Raw genomic sequence first — 17,903 nt, forward strand, 5'->3', positions numbered from 1 at the left:
TTGGCATCAGGGTCCTTGCTTCAGTAGAGCCACTGATTATTCCTTAGAGCTCATAATTTTGTCTAAGATGTTTGATATGTAGCACTTTTTGAATTAATATAAATCTCAATAAGCCAAAAATATCCATTCACATAATATAAAAGTTTTAATATTTGCCCTATAATAGGTACTATTTTTGATTCCCCATAATATAACAATTTGCTGCATTATTAGTTAGAAAATATATTAAGCCCACTACAAATATTTTTTAAAATAAACACTGATGTCTCTGTCGCTCAATTTTTAAGATCAGATTATGTTTTATATTTTTAAAATTGTTATTATATTTTATAAAGAATAAGATATTACAAATATTTTGAAGCTTCTGATATGTTCTTTTCTGAACCCATTAGATTCATTTCTTCCTCACAGATCACTTTATTAAATTATTGTTTGATATCTTCATACTTGTAACTCATGTGTATGAATCTTTAGGTAATACAGTATTACTTTTAACTAGAGGCTCGATGCATGAAATTTGTGCAAGGGGTTCGGCCCTCGCAGCCCCAGATTCGTCTGGACTGTCGTTCTGCTGTTCAGTCTAATTAGCATATTAGCTCTTTATTATATAGGATAGTTATATAAATGGTATTGTTCTATACATTTTCAATTTGCTTTTCTCACTCATTGTGCTTTTGAGATTTGTTCATATATATACATATAACTAGAGTTTCATTTTTAACTTCTCTGTGATAAATTTCATGAACATTCCACAGTGCTTTTCTTTCTTAATGGCTATTTCTAATTTTTCATAATTATAAAATGTGCTGCAAATCTTTGAGCATGTGCTTGAGAAGTTTTCTAGGCTGTATATCTAAAAAGGGAATTTCTGGTCTATTAAGATATTATGTATTTTCAACCTCACTAAATGTTTCCTAACCACCACGTCACTCTCCAAAGTGTTTGTTTCCTCCAGTGTATGAGATTTTTTGTTACCATGCATCCTCACCTGTGCTTGGTATTTTCAGACTTTTAACTCTTTCTAATTTAATGGTCATAAATTTGGTATCTAATTATAGTTTAATTTGTGCGCCCTTGATGAGTGAGTGGTGAGGGCAAATATTGCTTCATTTACTTATTGGCCATTTATATTTCCTCTTCCATGAATTGTTTTTTTGTATTCATTAGCTATTTTCAACTGGGTTGTCCTTTTTCTTGTGATTCATACAACTTACTATATACTCCATACTGATTCTTTGTCAGTTACAGGTAGTCTATGTCTTAACTTTTTACCTTGCTTATGATGTCTTTTTCTAATTTTTATATAATCACACATGTCAATAGTATCCCTTTATATCCTTTCTACCCCGAAGTCATACAGATAATATACAAAAAATAATCTAAAGGCTTAAGTTTTTCACATCAATGTCCTTAACCTGTCTATAAGTGTTGTTGTTTTTGATGTAGAGAGGCAGGAATATAACTTTATTTTATTTTCCATATGAATAACTAGTTTCCACAATACATTATTGACACAATGGTCTTAAAATTTTGATAGTGCACTCCTATGTAAGTAAAATGTTCAGTCTCTATCCCTAACATAAGTCTGTTTACAAGTAAATGAGATATAGTCACTACTATCAAATTATTTTACATGTTGCGATGCTTCATTTCTTTTTACTGTCTTACTAAAAATATGAATAGTAACTGTAATATTTTTCTAACAATATATTAATTACAAATTCCACTGGAATTTGTAGTGCCACCTCTGTTATATGTCAAATTTCCATATTGTTTGCTTCCCTTCATGGTTTCTCTATTTTCTATAACATTTTGGAGAACAGAGTATGGGTTGTGTAATGAGGTTGTTGTTTTCTTCTCCTCCATTGTATACCCCTACAACATTACCACACTATCTATATTAATAAAAGGGTAATATGCTAATTAGACCATGAGACCTTCCAGATGTCCTTCTGGACAAAGCCATGGTGGCGGGGCTGAGGCAGAAGCGGTTATGGGTGATCAGACCAGGAGGGGAGGGCAGTTGGAGGTGAGCAGGCTGGCGGGGGGGGGGGTGTAGTTGGGGGCAAGCAGGCCAGCAGGCAGAGTGGTTAGGGGAGATCAAGCAGGCAGGCAGCTGAGCAGTTAGGAGCCAGTAGTCCCACATTGTGAGGGGTTTGTCCAACTGCAGGTTTAGGCCCGATCCCACAGGGGTCCCAGATTGGAGAGGATGCAGGCCAGGCTGAGGGACCACCCCTCCCCGTGCACGAATTTCGTGCCCGGGGCCACTAGTCTGAAATAATATAAATTTATACATCTTGAAAGCTGGTTCAATAATTCTCCCTAAGTTATACTTCTTCAAAATTGTCTTTTCTTGACTCTCTGAATTATTCTTTTAAAGTTATACTTAAATCCAGAGACAGAGAAGCATCAATCAGACAGTCAAACCTCAGAGGAAAGGTAGGGGAGGGTAGGGGTAAGGGGGAGAGATCAACCAAAGGACTTGTATACATGCATATAAGCCTAACCAATGGACACAGGCACCATGGGGGTGAGGGCATGATTGGGAGGTGTGGGGGGACAATGAGGGGATAAGGACACATATGTAATACCTTAATCAATAAAGAAAAAAAATAAAGTAATGCTTAAAAGGATTATTCACAACAGCATCTAACACATAAAAACACGAGTTCTTACCCTAGGATTAGATATATAACAAATTTCTTTGTCTCTCTTTTTTTTTTCCCATCAGATAATCTGTACAAACTTTACAAACTACCACTGATTGAAGTTATTTCAGGTTAACTTGTCTTCTCCAAACAACATATTGTCATTGAAAATAATTTAGGGCATTCAAAATATAGATGGCTCATAAGGACTAGTATATAATGCAGTATCTTTTGAGGGATAATTCTGGGCTAAAAAAATAAAAGCCCTTACTCTATTTCAAGCTTATATGAAAGAGAAATGGATTCAATTCTAGTGTCATCTTGTGGTCAGCATCACAAACTGAGAAATATAAATATGGTGCATTTACTTCATAAGTAGATTTTCACAGAGGTTTATTACAAAGAAGCTGGCAAAACACTCTGATATGCCACGGTCCTGCTATTGTTCTGCCTGGGAGAGTCAGTGGCAAAAGACTAGTCTGGGGGATCCAGTTCTGGTAAACCAGGAAGAAGGTAGTCAGTTCATAGGATTAAATTCTAATTGCTAGTCCTGTACTAAATTTCTGGAGTGGGTTGTGTGGGGGTATATTTGTGGTCTACTGAGAATGAAAGCCTTTCTGGAAATGATAATCAGAGTTTCTCATGGTTGGACTCTTCCATAATTAGAAGAGTTTCTCTGAAATAATAATTGCTTACTACTGAAAATGGAGCCCACGTCCTATTCCCTCCCCCCATCCCTCCCTTTTCCTCCCTTCCTGTTTATCACTCCTTCTTGAGATTTCTCATTTCTGATATAGAAATCATTTGAATAGCAAAAGATAAAAGAGGAGAAAACACTAAAAATCATTTTAAAGATTTAATAAAAAAAACTATGGTAGAATATCAGAGGTCAAAATATCAATGTTTTTTGATGTCATAACGTAGATTTTGCAGTTTGCTCTTCATGGGCTTCAACAGCTACGTTCTTATTATAAGAATTATGTTTGAGTTATTTGGTCTCGTAGTTGCATATAATTCTTGTTTTTAATGAATCACTTCCCTTACCTTCACCAGGTCACAGTGAACTTTTGCATTTTGTTTATGGCTGTATAATACTTGAGCAGGAAAGATAGTTACACCCTGAAAGATGGCAATATATCTTCTAATTTAGATGCCTTGCTTCTAACTTCTTTCCTTTAAAAACATTTTTTTGTGTAATGACTCACATTTTTTTTTAATGAATACAGCTCTATGTTTTGCATTTGTGGTAGAAATGCCAAACTATTATAAAGGTAACTAGCTCTTTCAAAAATAAGTAGCTTTCTATATAAAGGCATGATTAAGTGCATAGTTATGTTTGCTGACATTTTTTTTTTTAAGCTGGAGACTATTTTTATAGGGTTGTTTATTTTATTTTGGTAGAGAGCGTTATCCTCCCATTGTAAAAGGTTATGTTAGAAATCCAGTTTACCTCCATCCTCCTCCTACATCTAGATTCACCCCCAATTCTCTTAGCAAAGAGAATAACTTTTTGGGCTACAGAGTATGGTTATATCGTAAAGTTTTGTGTATTTTTTTCTCCTCCTATACTTGAAGTTAATAAAGCCTCAATTCCTTTTCTGAAGGATTCAAAAACTCTTGAATTTGGGACACTCAACAGTACCTTTTTGGGGGAGTGCAAGCTTAGTCTCTGCCTTTAATTATTGTAAAAACTGAAACTATCTGCTCTCTTTTTAATGCAGGAATTGCTGTGAGTGTTGCCTGCCACCTACCTCTTTAGACTTCTCACAGTCCTCCTCTCATGAGCATCTCCTTTTCTACCCAATCCCTTTAAATCAGCACCCCCCCTCCCCCGCCCCAGAGACAGTGCTCTTCACACTGCCCCCCAGTTCACTGCATTGAAGCCTCCAGCCAGACAAATAATGTCTTCTGGTCACTGTCTGATCGTCCACCCTAAATGCCATCCTACTGCTCTGGGTTTGTCAGAGCATGACCCCAATGGACTGATCCCAGCAACATCTTCCTTTTGCTAATTCAAAGTAATAACATGTAACTGGACATAATTTCTGACAGCTAATGTTGGGATAATTGCCTGTAAATCTACCCAAACTTCAGTGATTCTTATTATGACCCTCATGTCAAAGGATTTGCCCCATTCCTTAATTACCTGTTGATCTCTACCCTCTGTTTCCTCATCTGATTTCCAGAAAGCCTTCTGGCTGCCGTAAAACTTACATTTTAATATCCAACATAATATTTTCCCTTTGCTTCTGCACAACAGGTCACATGAACACCTATGTCATCCAACACAAACACATTTTTCCAGAAGTAAAAATAAACAGCAGAAAGACCATGGCAAAGTAAATAGCACTCATTTCAGAACACGATCCAGAATTAGTAATCATTATTATTTTATTCTGTCTAATAGCTTCATCTATGTGTTTACCTATTTGTTTGCTCAATTTTTTTCATCTCAACACTTTATTTCATTTCCTTATTTTTAAAATAAATTGTTATATAAGTTTCTTCTCTGGATATTTTTTTAATGATAAACTCGCTTTTTTTCCACTGAAAATACCTTTATTTCAACCTCATTTTTCAATCATGATTTTGCTGAGCATAAAATTTCAGATAGACTTTTTTTCTCCATATCTATCTTCCGGCCTGTATCCTTTTTTTTTTTTTTTTTTTTTTTTTAAGAACTCTCCTGTAGATCTAATAGTTGTTTTTTTTTTTTAAGGCAATATTTTCCTTATATTTGTATAAAATGTTTTTAGACTTAGTTCTCCAATATTACTAAATGTAACCGGTTATACATTTAGTTTTATTTCTACTTGGGAATCATGATTCCTAAATCTGAGATTGTATTTTTCATAGATACCAGGAGGATCAAAACTATCCCAGTAGTCTTCAAATATTGTTTCCCTCTCATTGCCTCTTTCTACCTCCAGAAGACTAATGAGACAGTATTAGGTTAACCCATTTATCTTCCATAACTCTTTGTCCTATTTAATATTACTCATATTACCTGTCTGTGCTGTATTCTGTGTAATTTAGTCAGTTCTTTCTTCCAGTTCACCCTAGTGATGGTATTTTTAAAAGACATCCTACTTGGTTCTTTTATAAATTTGTCTATTTTTACTAGCTATTCCCTTTCTTGTTTTTAATTCTTTATCATACATCTTTAATAATTATAAAATACTTATTATAAATATTTGTATTCAGTAATTCCAAAGTCCCATAATTGAGGATCTAGGTGTGCCATTGTGGTGGTGTGGTAGGTATAGAATAAAATTTTTAAAAAGAGCATTGTTTATAGGATTTCCCAATGATTGTATTGTAAATATTCCCTTATGTAAATTTCAGGCTACCAATAGTTTAACAACTGGTTTTAAAATTTTCTGAATAATAATAATAATAATAATAATATATATATATAAAATTCTGAATACTTAGTAACTTTTTACAAGTCAATATGAACCAAATCCAGCGCACAGTTTATTGTTTCTGCTACTTCTCACTCATTGTGTCCTTTATAATTTTGGGTTATAAAGACATGTTTGGCAAAGTTTAATATAGTTTTTTGAAACCTAACTGGTCTTAATTGAGGGAGTTTCTCTCCAAAGATAGTTTTTATTTTATTTTTCCAGGTACCTTAGGGATTTCATCAGTGAAGGACCATTTCTCATATTTACTTTAAATCTATGTTTCCAATACCTTGCTGGTAGAATAATTTCAAACTATAAATCTGGATGATGGAGGCCTATAATTAAAATCAGAGAAGACTTTTTTCCATATTGATCCAAGGATAAAACAGACATGATACCTACTCATGTCGCTTTGTCAGGGGTTAGAATTGTTCTTCATTTTGGATTCCTGCGTATTTTGATGACCTTTTGAGGAGCTTAGATATGTATCTAAAAGGATGTTGCTTATGCTTTACTCATAATTTTTATGTGTTCTGGAGAAGGAAATTTACCTAATCTTGTACATTGCCAGTAGAAGTTTATAAAACCTTTTTTGTCAATTTTAATCAAATACATTAACTCCACCTTAAAAATGTAAATGTTGCCCTGGCCAGTGTGGCTCAGTTGGTTGTTGTCCAGGGAAATGAAGAGTCGTTGGTTCAATTCCCAGACAAGGCACAAGTCCAGATTGCAGGTTCAATCTCTGGTTGGTGCACGTATGGGAAGCAAGTGATCAATGGTTCTCTCTCACATTGATGTTTCTCTCCCTCTCCCTCCCTCTCTGTTTAAAATCAATAAAAGTATGTGGGTTTTTTTTTTAATTTAAATCTTATAAATACATTAGAAAAAGATTAAAACACCTCTGTAGGAGATGGTATAGCATTGTAATAACAAGTAAGGGTATAAAGTCAGAACAAATGGGATTTGATTTCAACTTTCCCACTAATAGCCATAGGACTTCACACATCTCTACTTTCTTTTCTATTAAGACCATATAATTAAAGCTATTACTAATATAAGGTTAAAAGGAATAATACATCTAAAGTATATAGCACAGTGCTTAGCACTGTGGTTTAGTAAGTGGTGGCTTAAAATACCTTATATGTCTTGCCATCATTTATGCAAACAGTATCATTGGCAAAACAAAGGTTTAACTTTAATGCAAAACATAGTTTTGTATCTTCTAAAATGTTTTCAGTATTTGTAGGAACCAGTGCAAAGTAAATGCATATATCTTAGAATTGCAATTAATTTAAATAATCATTTAACATGTTAAATTAAATCAACTAACATATTAATTGTAGAATATTGTTATTGTATATATTTATATTTTCAAACAATGTTTCCCATGGGAACATAATATGAAAGAAAATGTGTGTATTTTCACATAGTAGAAAAATTTTCCAAATAATTGAAACTATGACTCAATTGATGTTTTGTTTCTCTTAGAGGGGAATGTCTTATTTATTTTTATTCCTAGAATTGCTTTGGTAAGCTGTTTGGGATAGAAGCTATGACCCCAAGAACATGCTGAAGTTGTTAATTTGATCTACCAAAGGCAAAAAGGAGAATTTGTGTAACTTAGGATGGGAGAAGGGGGAAGTAAGGTGAAAAAGGTGATGAGAGTAAGATTTTTACTGTGTATACTCTGTCTCTTGGCCTCCCAAATATTCATTAAAACTCTGTTAAAATGTGGAAAATGTGCGGCATGGGCCCCTTTCCCACAAATCCATATGCAACAGCATTGTCTTTAGGCATATAATATAACTGGAGAGAAATCCGAGATTTTAATTTTTTCTTTGTTTATGACATGCTTCTTCTGCCTCAATATGTGTTTCTTAATCCTCAAAATTAAGTAACTTCCTCAAGATTTAGCTCTATATTAATCTACTAATTTTTCTTGAAGCAGAGTAATCCTTAATATTACCATCAAAGGTTTTTTTGTTTCATGTTTTCTTTCCATTTTCACCCCCAATAATAACCTCTGTATGTTGCTTCTCTGTCTTCCACACCTGTCTTCTTTTCTCTACTCATTTTAATTTTAATTCTTTTATACTCCCTTGGGTGATCTTTTTTTTTCAATCTGAACTTCACATCATGGTTTATTTTTTTACACTTGTAGTTATCTTTTTTTTTATTCTTCAAATAAGGTTTTTTAACCTATAATGGCTCTATTTATTTTTTTCTCTACCATCTCTCATTTTATCTTATGTTTTAAATTTTATTTCAACTTTCATTTGACTTTGTGTTTCTCTTTGTTTTCTTGAAACTTAGATGCCACTTTGTCTTTGAAACACGGTGAAAAGATTGCTTAAGTCCATTTCCTATAAACATTCTTCCTCCAACTTGTATTCATTTGATTTTTGCTTTTATCTTCCTAAAAATATTTTTGCTTAAATTCCATACAATTACACATTTAAGGCTATATAATTATGCCTTGGCTTGCTATTTGACTGAGTAGTTGTTAGCTGGACCTGGTTCCCATTGGCTTCTTTCCTGTTTCAATTATTCCCTTATAATTTGAGCTAGAAGACTTGAAATATCAGCTATTTGGTTTGGTATGGAAGAGAGAGAAAGAGTGGATGGGGACATAAATGTAGCTTTGTCAGAAAGGTGTCAACAACAGTAGGTTTGAGGCATATGCAAGCCCCAAACATTTGTCTTTCAAAGGACACTTATTAGGTTGCTTCCCTATCTGGCCATCCTATTTAATAAAAGAGTAATATGCAAATTGACCATCACTCCAACACACAAGATGGCTGCCCTCATGTGGTCAAAGATGGCCACCCCCATGTGGACACAAGATGGCCGCCAGGGGAGGGCAGTTTGGGGGGACCAGACCTGCAAGGGAGGGCAGTTGGGGGGACCAGGCCTACAGGGAGGACAGTTGAGGGGACTCAGGCCTGCAGGGGAGGGCAGTTGAGGGGAAACAGGCCATCAGGGGATGGCAGTTAGGGGGGTGACTGGGCCAGCAGGGGAGGGCAGTTGTTGGCAACCAGGCCTGCAGGGGAGGACAGTTAGGGGCAACCAGGCTGGCAGGGAAGGGCAGTTAGGGGTGACAGGCTGGCAGGGGAGGGCAGTTAGGGGCAATTGGGCTGGCAGGGGAGCAGTTAGGCATCGATCAGGCTAGCAGGGGAGTGGTTAGGGGGTGATCAGGCTGGCAGGCAGAAGCGGTTAGGGGCAATCAGGCAGGCAGGCAGGCGAGCAGTTGGGGCCAGCAGTCCTGGATTGTGAGAGGGATGTTTGATTATAGCTCTGTAGTATAGTGTGATATCAGGTAGCATGATATCTCCAACTTTATTCTTTTTTTGTCAAGATTGCTTTGGCTATTCAGGGTCTTTTGTGGTTCCATATAAATTTTAGGATTTGTTCTAGTTCTGTGAAAAGTGCCATTGGTATTTTGATAGGAATTGCATTGAATTTATAGGTTGCTTTGGTAGTATGACATTTTAATAATGTTAATTATTCCTATTTGTGAGTATGGTTATGATTCCACTTAGTTGTATCTTTCTTGATTTCTTCCTTCTATGTCTTATAGTTATGGTTAGTCTTATAGTTATAGTGAATGGTTAGTAAAACTTGGAGATGGCAAACTTGATAGCAGTTTTCATTTAGGAATGGATATTATTGAAATTCCCCATGAAATGATTTGTAATGGATCTATTATTGAAGCCACCTTTGGAAATAGTATATCTATAGATAATATTAAAAATATATCTAAACCTGCGATTCTTTGTCCAAAAAATGAGCACGTTCAAAAATTAAATGAAGAAATTTTGGATATACTTGATGGAGATTTTCACACATATTTGAGTGATGATTCCATTGACTCAACAGATGATGCTGAAAAGGAAAATTTTCCCGTTGAATTTCTAAATAGTATTACTCCTTCAGGAATGCCGTGCCATAAATTAAAATTGAAAGTGGGTGCAATCATCATGCTATTGAGAAATCTTAATAGTAAATGGGGTCTTTGTAATGGTACCAGATTTATTATCAAAAGATTAGGACCTAACATTATTGAAGCTGAAGTATTAACAGGATCTGCAGAGGGAGAGGTTGTTCTGATTCCAAGAATTGATTTGTCCCCATCTGACACTGGCCTCCCATTTAAATTGATTCGACGACAGTTTCCTGTGATGCCAGCATTTGCGATGACTATTAATAAATCACAAGGACAAACTCTAGACAGAGTAGGAATATTCCTACCTGAACCCGTTTTCGCACATGGTCAGTTATATGTTGCTTTCTCTCAAGTTTGAAGAGCATGTGACATTAAAGTTAAAGTTGTAAATACTTTATCTCAAGGGAAATTAGTCAAGCACTCTGAAAGTGTTTTCACACTTAATGTGGTATACAGGGAGATATTAGAATAAGTTTAATCACTTTATCAGTCATTATTTGCATCAATGTTGTTTTATATTATGAGTTTGTTATTGTTATATCATTTTGTTATTATTTATTAATAAAATTATGTATTATTTTCATATACACTGTATTCATTTCCTTTTATCTCTCACACTTTTATTATAGAGAGAGGGCAAATAGCAATATTAAAATATTTCCTCTAATTAATTCCCTTTTAATGTGCACGAATTTCGTGCACCGGGCCACTAGTCTATAATAATAAAAGTGTAATATGCTAATTAGACTGGATATCCGAATGACCTTCCAGACGTCATTCCATATGAAGTCGCCATGGCGGGGGCCAAGGCAGAGGCAGTTAGGGGTGATCAAGCAGTTAGGGGTGATCAGGCAGGCATGCAGAGTTGTTAGGGGTCATCAGGCAGGCATGCAGAGTGATTGAGGGTGATAAGGCAGGCAGGCAAGCAGTTAGGGGCAATCAGGCAGGCAGGCAGGCAGGTAAGCAGTTAGGAGCCAGCAGACCTAGATTGTGAGAGGGTGCAGGCCTGGCTGAGGGACCTCCCCCCTCCCCTTGTGCACAAATTTCATGCACCAGACCTCTAGTGCTGAATAAAAGTAGTGAAAGTGGACATTGTTGTCTTGATCCTGATCTTAAAGAAAAATCTTTCATCTTTTCACCATTGAGTATGACATTAGCTCATATATGGGTTTATCATATTTTGGCCTTCATTAAGTTGAGCTTGGTTTCCTGTATCCCATTTTGCAGAAAATTTTTTATTCTAAGTGAATTTTGGATTTTATTAAATGCTCTTCTGTATCTTTGTTATGGTCATATGTTTTTAATGCTACATTTTGTTTAATTGGTATATCATAGTATTTTAAGATTGGAATAACATTAAAAAACATTTAGTTCAGCCTTTGTGCTCTTGCCTATAGGTCTTTTCCAGAGTCCCACCAAGTGAACGTGCAGCCTGCTCCTGAAACTCCAAGTTCTGTAATCTAACACTGGGCCTGCCATCTTCCTTCCTCTTCATTTTCTCAATCTCCAAATAGAATTAATAACACCTACCTTTCAACACTGTTGAGGCAAAATGATATAAATAAAAAATTCCCAGCATAGAATAGACACTCCATGAATGCTACTTTAATTGTGTATTTTTCTAATTTTGTCTAGACATTTATTAGATATAATTAATTGTTTATAGTAGAAGATCCGGACAAAGTAAAAACAGTTACTTAAACTTTTTATTTGTCTTGATCTAGCAGCTTTTATTTCTCTTAAAATTCCCATACTCTCCAAATGTTACTTCCCTTCCCTCTAGTGATTCATTCCTTCCCCAGGGAGTCCAACTGATCTCTGTGAACCATCTGCATCATTTTTATTTATTGACACTGGCATCTGTTCTCCTGTCACCTACAGGTTCTGGCTCAAATCCTTGGGAACTTTATAGCAAGTGTTATCCTTTTCTTTATGGAGACACCTGAGTTCAGAAATCACCAAGGCAAATAAATGCTTAGAGAGACTAGGCAGGTGACATCCTTGAGTGGAGTAGCAAGACTGAAGAAAACTGACCAATGGCCTACTACCAGTTTGTGGTAGGAACTAAGATATATTGGAGTGTCCATGCACCATTCAAAAGCAGCAGCTGCAATTCAGCACGAACAGATTACTGTCATCAAACCAATTCAGAGATGTTTTCATAACTTTGGAAAACATTGTAAGAGCTAAACAAAATATATCTTTGGCCAGATCAGGCATTAGAGCCATCAGATTGAAAACTCTGTTTAGATCGTTGCAAACAGTCATCATGCCTCTCTTATCCTTTTTTCCTGGATAACAAGCACAGCCACTTCATACTGTTAGGCAGCCTATGCCTGGCATAGAGCAGGTGGGAGCTGAAATCTAGCCTGTCCTCTGATCACCCGGACTTTCTCTAATTCATTTCACCTCAAGGCACCTGTGGACTAGCATCAGCCCAGCTGAACATCCTGGTCCCCTTCAACCACTCTTCATGACACAGATTTTCTACTCATCTCACCATTGGACTCTTTTCTTCCTAACACATCACAATTCATCAAAGTAGAATTTCCAAAAATTGTCTAGAAATACGAATGTGGCCTAATCAGCATGGGGGTTGAGATTTTCTCATCCCTAATTTAGAAAAGAGATGCTTAATTTGGGGTTTTAGATCTCACAATAATCTCTACATTGGCTTCAAGGCATTTAGAGGAATCTATAAACCCACTTAAGATTGTATACAAGATTTTGTGAGGATTGCATATGTATATGCATATTTTTTGTTGTTGTTAATCCTCACCCGAGGCTATTTCTTCCATTGATTTTTTTAGAGAGAGTGGAAGGGAGGGAGGAGGAGGGAGAGACAGAGAGAGAAAGAAATATAGATGTTAGAGAGACACATCGATTGGTTGCCTCCTGCACATGCCCCAGGGCCAGGGAATGAACTCACAATCCTGGTACGTGCCCTTAACCGGAATCGAACCCACAACACTCTAACCACTGAGACCACAGGCCAGGCTTTGTATGTGTATTTTTAAAAGAATAAAACCCAAAAGAATATTCAACATCTATGAAAGACTGTTTGAATTAGTCTGTAGCATTAGCTTTTGGGAGGCAGTCCTGTCAGAATGTTGACCAATATTGAGCTTAGTCTCTGCTAAAAGCCATTTGTCTTTTCATATATGTTACTTACTACAAAACTCCATAACTCCCTCCTGGATACCGCACTCACCCGATTAATGCTGGTATCACTGATTCTTTCATCTTAGTCTGAATAAGTATCAGTTTTACTTATTCAATTTTATTTTATTAGAGTGGTGCTAAAACCTATAATGTTACAATTCTAAGACTTAAGAAAAATAATATTCTGCTGGAAGATTCAATTGATATGTTACTTATATTAACTTTTTTTTCTCCTCTGTAGGTCGAAAGTTTAAAAAGTTCAATAAAGTCAGAGTTATGAGAGCACTAGATGCTGTCGCGCTCCCGCAGACGGTGGGCATTCCAAATGAAAGCCAAGCCCTAAGCCAGAGAATCAGTTTTTCGCCAAGTCAAGACTTACAGTTGGTCCCCTCCCTGATCAACCTGCTAATGAACATTGAACCAGACATGGTCTATGCAGGACATGACAACTCCAAACCTGATACCTCCAGTGCTTTGCTGACGAGTCTTAATCAACTAGGCGAGAGACAACTTCTTTCCGTAGTCAAGTGGTCTAAAGCACTGCCAGGTAAAAAATCATTTGCTAATAGTAGCAAGTAACAAAAATGTTACTGTGTTTGTTGTACTAGTCGATTGTTAAATGAAAGCCTGTGCAGTAAATTACCTAGAATGTAAAAAAGCAGCTTATAATGTGTTTCAGCAGCTCAAAGTAGTTAGGATCCTAGATTATGTTCTATTTGTCTAGGACCCTACTGTGTGCCATTGGAGAAACAAAATATGTAGCTAACACTCTGATTCTTATTAATGAGTCAAGAATGACATATATCAAACAGTTAACAAGCAGCATGCATTTATGTTCAACATAGACATGATAGTAGTTCAAAGAAAGACACATTGACCATCTTCTTAAACATGTCTAGTTCATTCTAAACCCTGTTTTGATCAAGCTCTGTTGGTTGAAAATAGAACTAGATGAATCTATTATATAACACATCAAAATAGTATTCAGAGTACAGCAGGGTATCTACAGGCAACCGAGAAACAAAAGTTCTAAACATAAATAAATAATTTTCACAGAGAGAAATGAATCTCCAGTCACTATTTTCTCTGACTTATACCAAACCAAGGAGGTGACAATTTGAATTTAAATCCTATCATCATGAAAGGATTTCAGTTATGTAAGCTATTTTTGCTCCCTCAGCACCACTTTACAGGAGCTGAGAGGTTGAAAAAATTACAAGGACACAGTTCTCCCCTGGCTAAATCTTAGACTGCAGAGGCAAGAGAATATGTGGGTAGCAATTGCTTTGTGGAGGTGTTAATCCCGTACTTATAAATAGAACTCTTCTTAAATTACATTCCCTTTACACCAATAATATCCTTATACTCCTTTAGACTAATTTATTTTTCTAATACCTGATCAAGAATTAAACATATGTTATTTTAGTCTCCAAGTAAATTCAGTAGCCTTTTAAAAATATATTTTCTTCCCAATCTGCCTTAATATATTCTCAGTCATTGGTCTACCTGAAAAGGTTGAAATGCAATAGATGAATTGTTATTGAAAATTCAAGGTTACATGAAACATAGAGAAAAGCAGATTTCTGGTAGTTGAATATCTTTTAAAATATATGTTGAGAAAAGTTAATAAAATTCACTTCTAATGGAGATAAAATAATTTTATAGAAAAATCAAAATGCCTGGGTTTTTATTAGCTTCAATCTTGCTGAAAGGCCTTGGGCATGTAATTTTTTTTTATTAGAAACTAGAGGCCAGGTGCACGAAACAGCCTCCACCCTCTCCAATCTGGGACCCTCTCCAATCTCAGCCCTCCACCCTCTCCAATCTCAGCCTCCACCCTATCCAATCTGGGACTCCTCAAAGGGATGTCCGACTGCTGGCTCCCAACTGCTCACCTGCCTGCCTTCCTGATTTCCCCTAACCACTTCTGCCTGCCAGCCTGATCACCCCCTAACCACTGCCCTGCCAGCCTGATTGATGCCTAACTGCTCCCCTGCCAGCCTGTTTGCCCCTAACTGCCCCTCCCCTGCAGGCCTGGTCACCCCTGACTGCTCTCCCCTGCAGGCCTGGGTCCCCCCACAACTGCCCTTTCCTGCAGGCCCAGTCACCCCAAACTTCTCTCCTCTGCCAGCCTGGTCCCTGCAGGCTTAAACTTCCCTCCTCTGCCAGCCAGGTCCTGCAGTCGCCCCAAACTGCCCTCCCCTGCAGGCTTGATTGCCCCCAACTGCCCTCCCTTGCAGGCCTGGTCCCTCCCAACTGCCCTTCCCTGCTGGCCATCTTGTGGCGGCCAACTTGTGTCCACATGGAGGCAGCCATCTTGTGTGTTGGAGTGACGGTCAATTTGCATATTACTCTTTTATTAGATAGGATAGAGGCCTGGTGCATGGGTGGGAGCCAGCTGGTTTGCCCTGAAGGGTGTCCCAGAGCAGGGTGGGGGTTCCCTTGGGGCGTTGGATGGTCTGGGCGAGGGGCCTGTGGTGGTTTTCAGGCCGGTCATGCCCCCCGGTAACCCAAGCGGAGGCCCTGGTATCTGGGATTTATTTATCTTCTATAATTGAAACTTTGTAGCTTTGAGTGGAGCCAAGCCTCCCGCTTGCTCCATGGCCACAGCCATTTTTATTGGGATTTATTTATCTTCTATAATTGAAACTTTGTAGCCTTAAGCGCAGGCCTGGGCCAGCCTGGGTGTGCGGAAAGCTTGGCTTCCTCCATCACTGGGGGCAACTCAAGCCTCCTGCGCTCTCCAGTTCCGTGGCTGCTGCCATTTTTGTTGGGATTTATTTATCTTCTATAATTGAAACTTTGTAGCCTTGAGTGGAGGCCTGGGCCCGCCAGGGTGTGCAGAAAGCTTGTCTTCCTCCATTGCCTGGGAAACCCAAGCCTCCTGCTCACTCCATAGCCACAGCCATCTTGGTTAGGTTAATTTGCATACTCGCTCCTGATTGGCTAGTGGGCATGGCTTGTGGGTGTAGCTGAGTGCTGGTCAATTTGCATATTACTCTTTTATTAGATAGGATGTTCTAAATGTTTAAAACTTACAGTAAAGTAGTTATCAAATTTGATAAACCTGTAGTAAATAAAAATATTACAATAGAATAACTTTTTCTGTTTAAAAATGAGTGTTTAAATGCATGTTTAACTTTTATCAGTTTTTCTGTTATTTAGAAAATGTGATTTCTTTTATTTTTGTTAATATAGCTCATATTTTTTCGTTTGTATTTTGGAAATTCTTTATTGTTTAAAAAGATTCTGCTATCAACAAAGTAAGAAAATAACCAGCTATAATTTATAAGATAATTTTATTCACCTTGGATATAAGCTGAGTATTTTAAGTTGAAACCCTATTATCTGCCCAAGATTTTTAACCTCTGCACATCTTCAATAAGAGTGACGGAAATTTTTACATTGAATTTGGTGGCAACCTTTTTAATGCTGCAAAATGTGAAAGTAGGTGGGAATGATGGCATCACCCATATTATGTGTACTATTTCTGTTTTCATTAACTGCACAATAAGGAAAGCATTAAGATTATCAAAGTATTGTGTGTCACATGATCTTTTAAACAATATTTGTATAGCCTGCATTCTGGGAGTAACTCAGTGAATGATGAAAATGATTAATGAAACAGTGAAAGGACTTGGATAGACATATGTATGTAAAGTAATATGATATCATTAGCTACTCAAAACTTTTCAGTTGACTTTAAAGAAGAGTATAGGTTGTATTTACTTGATTCACTCAGTAAATGCTTATTGCGTACCTGCTGTGTACAAGACCTAACAATTGAACAGTGGTGTGACAAAGAGAAGGCAGAAGCCTGTGCTCCTGGTGTGAATATATTTTGATAGAGCACACCCTAGCACAGTGATGGCGAACCTATGACACGCGTAGCCATTTCTGATGGCACGCGGCCGCTGAGGCGGCTGCATGCCGAGGACGAAACATTTGCTGCTCCTGAGGATGAAACCTTTGTGAAATAATGTTTTTTCCTCAAAGTAACACACTACCCAAGTTATGCTCAGTTTTTTGGTGAAGTTTGACACACCAAGCTCAAAAGGTTGCCCATCACTGCCCTAGCATCTGGTTATCAGTTTTGCACATAAAAGAAACTTATTTTATCCAGTCACTCACATTTTTTTCTTTTCTTTTTTAATGGTAGTTGCCATACAGCATTATATTAATTCAGGTGTACAACATAATGATTAGGCATTTATATACCTTATAATATGTCCAGTACCCATCTGACACCATACATAGTTATTACAATACTAGAGGCCCAGTGCACAAAATCTGTGCACAGGTAGGGTCCCTAGCAGCTGCCAGCTGCCAGCCGGGCCTTCCTTCTCTGGCTGCTGGCCAGGGCCATCCTTCATCCTGCACCACCCCCTGGTGGTCAGTGCACATCATAACAAGCGATTGAACTCCTGGTCGGTTGAACTCCCAAGGGGACACTTTGCATATTAGGTTTTTATATATATAGATTATTGACTATATTCCATATTTAGTATTTTGCATCCTGTGACTATTTTTATAGCTGGTAGTTTGTACTTTTTAATCTCTTTAAAATTTTTCAGCATTCCCCCACACCTTTTATCTGGCAACTATCAGTTTGTTCTCTCTATCTATGAGTTTGTTTTTGTTTTGTTTTGTTTGTTCACTTATTTTTTCGTTTAAATTCCACATATAACTGTCTTTTGCTGTCTGACTTATTTCATTTAACATAATACCCTTAGGTCTAGCTAT

General features: G+C 37.1%; 1 protein-coding gene across 1 annotated transcript in view; it reads left to right on the plus strand.

Moving 5' to 3' along the window:
- Nucleotides 1–17,903, plus strand: part of PGR (progesterone receptor) — a 78,088-nt gene that overhangs the window by 31,941 nt on the left and 28,244 nt on the right. The window contains exon 4 of the mRNA XM_054725132.1: nucleotides 13,402–13,707. Coding sequence (XP_054581107.1) covers nucleotides 13,402–13,707 — 306 coding nt within the window. The remainder of the gene's footprint in view (nucleotides 1–13,401; nucleotides 13,708–17,903) is intronic.

This window comes from Eptesicus fuscus, chromosome 13 (assembly GCF_027574615.1).
Source record: "Eptesicus fuscus isolate TK198812 chromosome 13, DD_ASM_mEF_20220401, whole genome shotgun sequence".
Taxonomy (NCBI): Eukaryota; Metazoa; Chordata; class Mammalia; order Chiroptera; family Vespertilionidae; genus Eptesicus; species Eptesicus fuscus.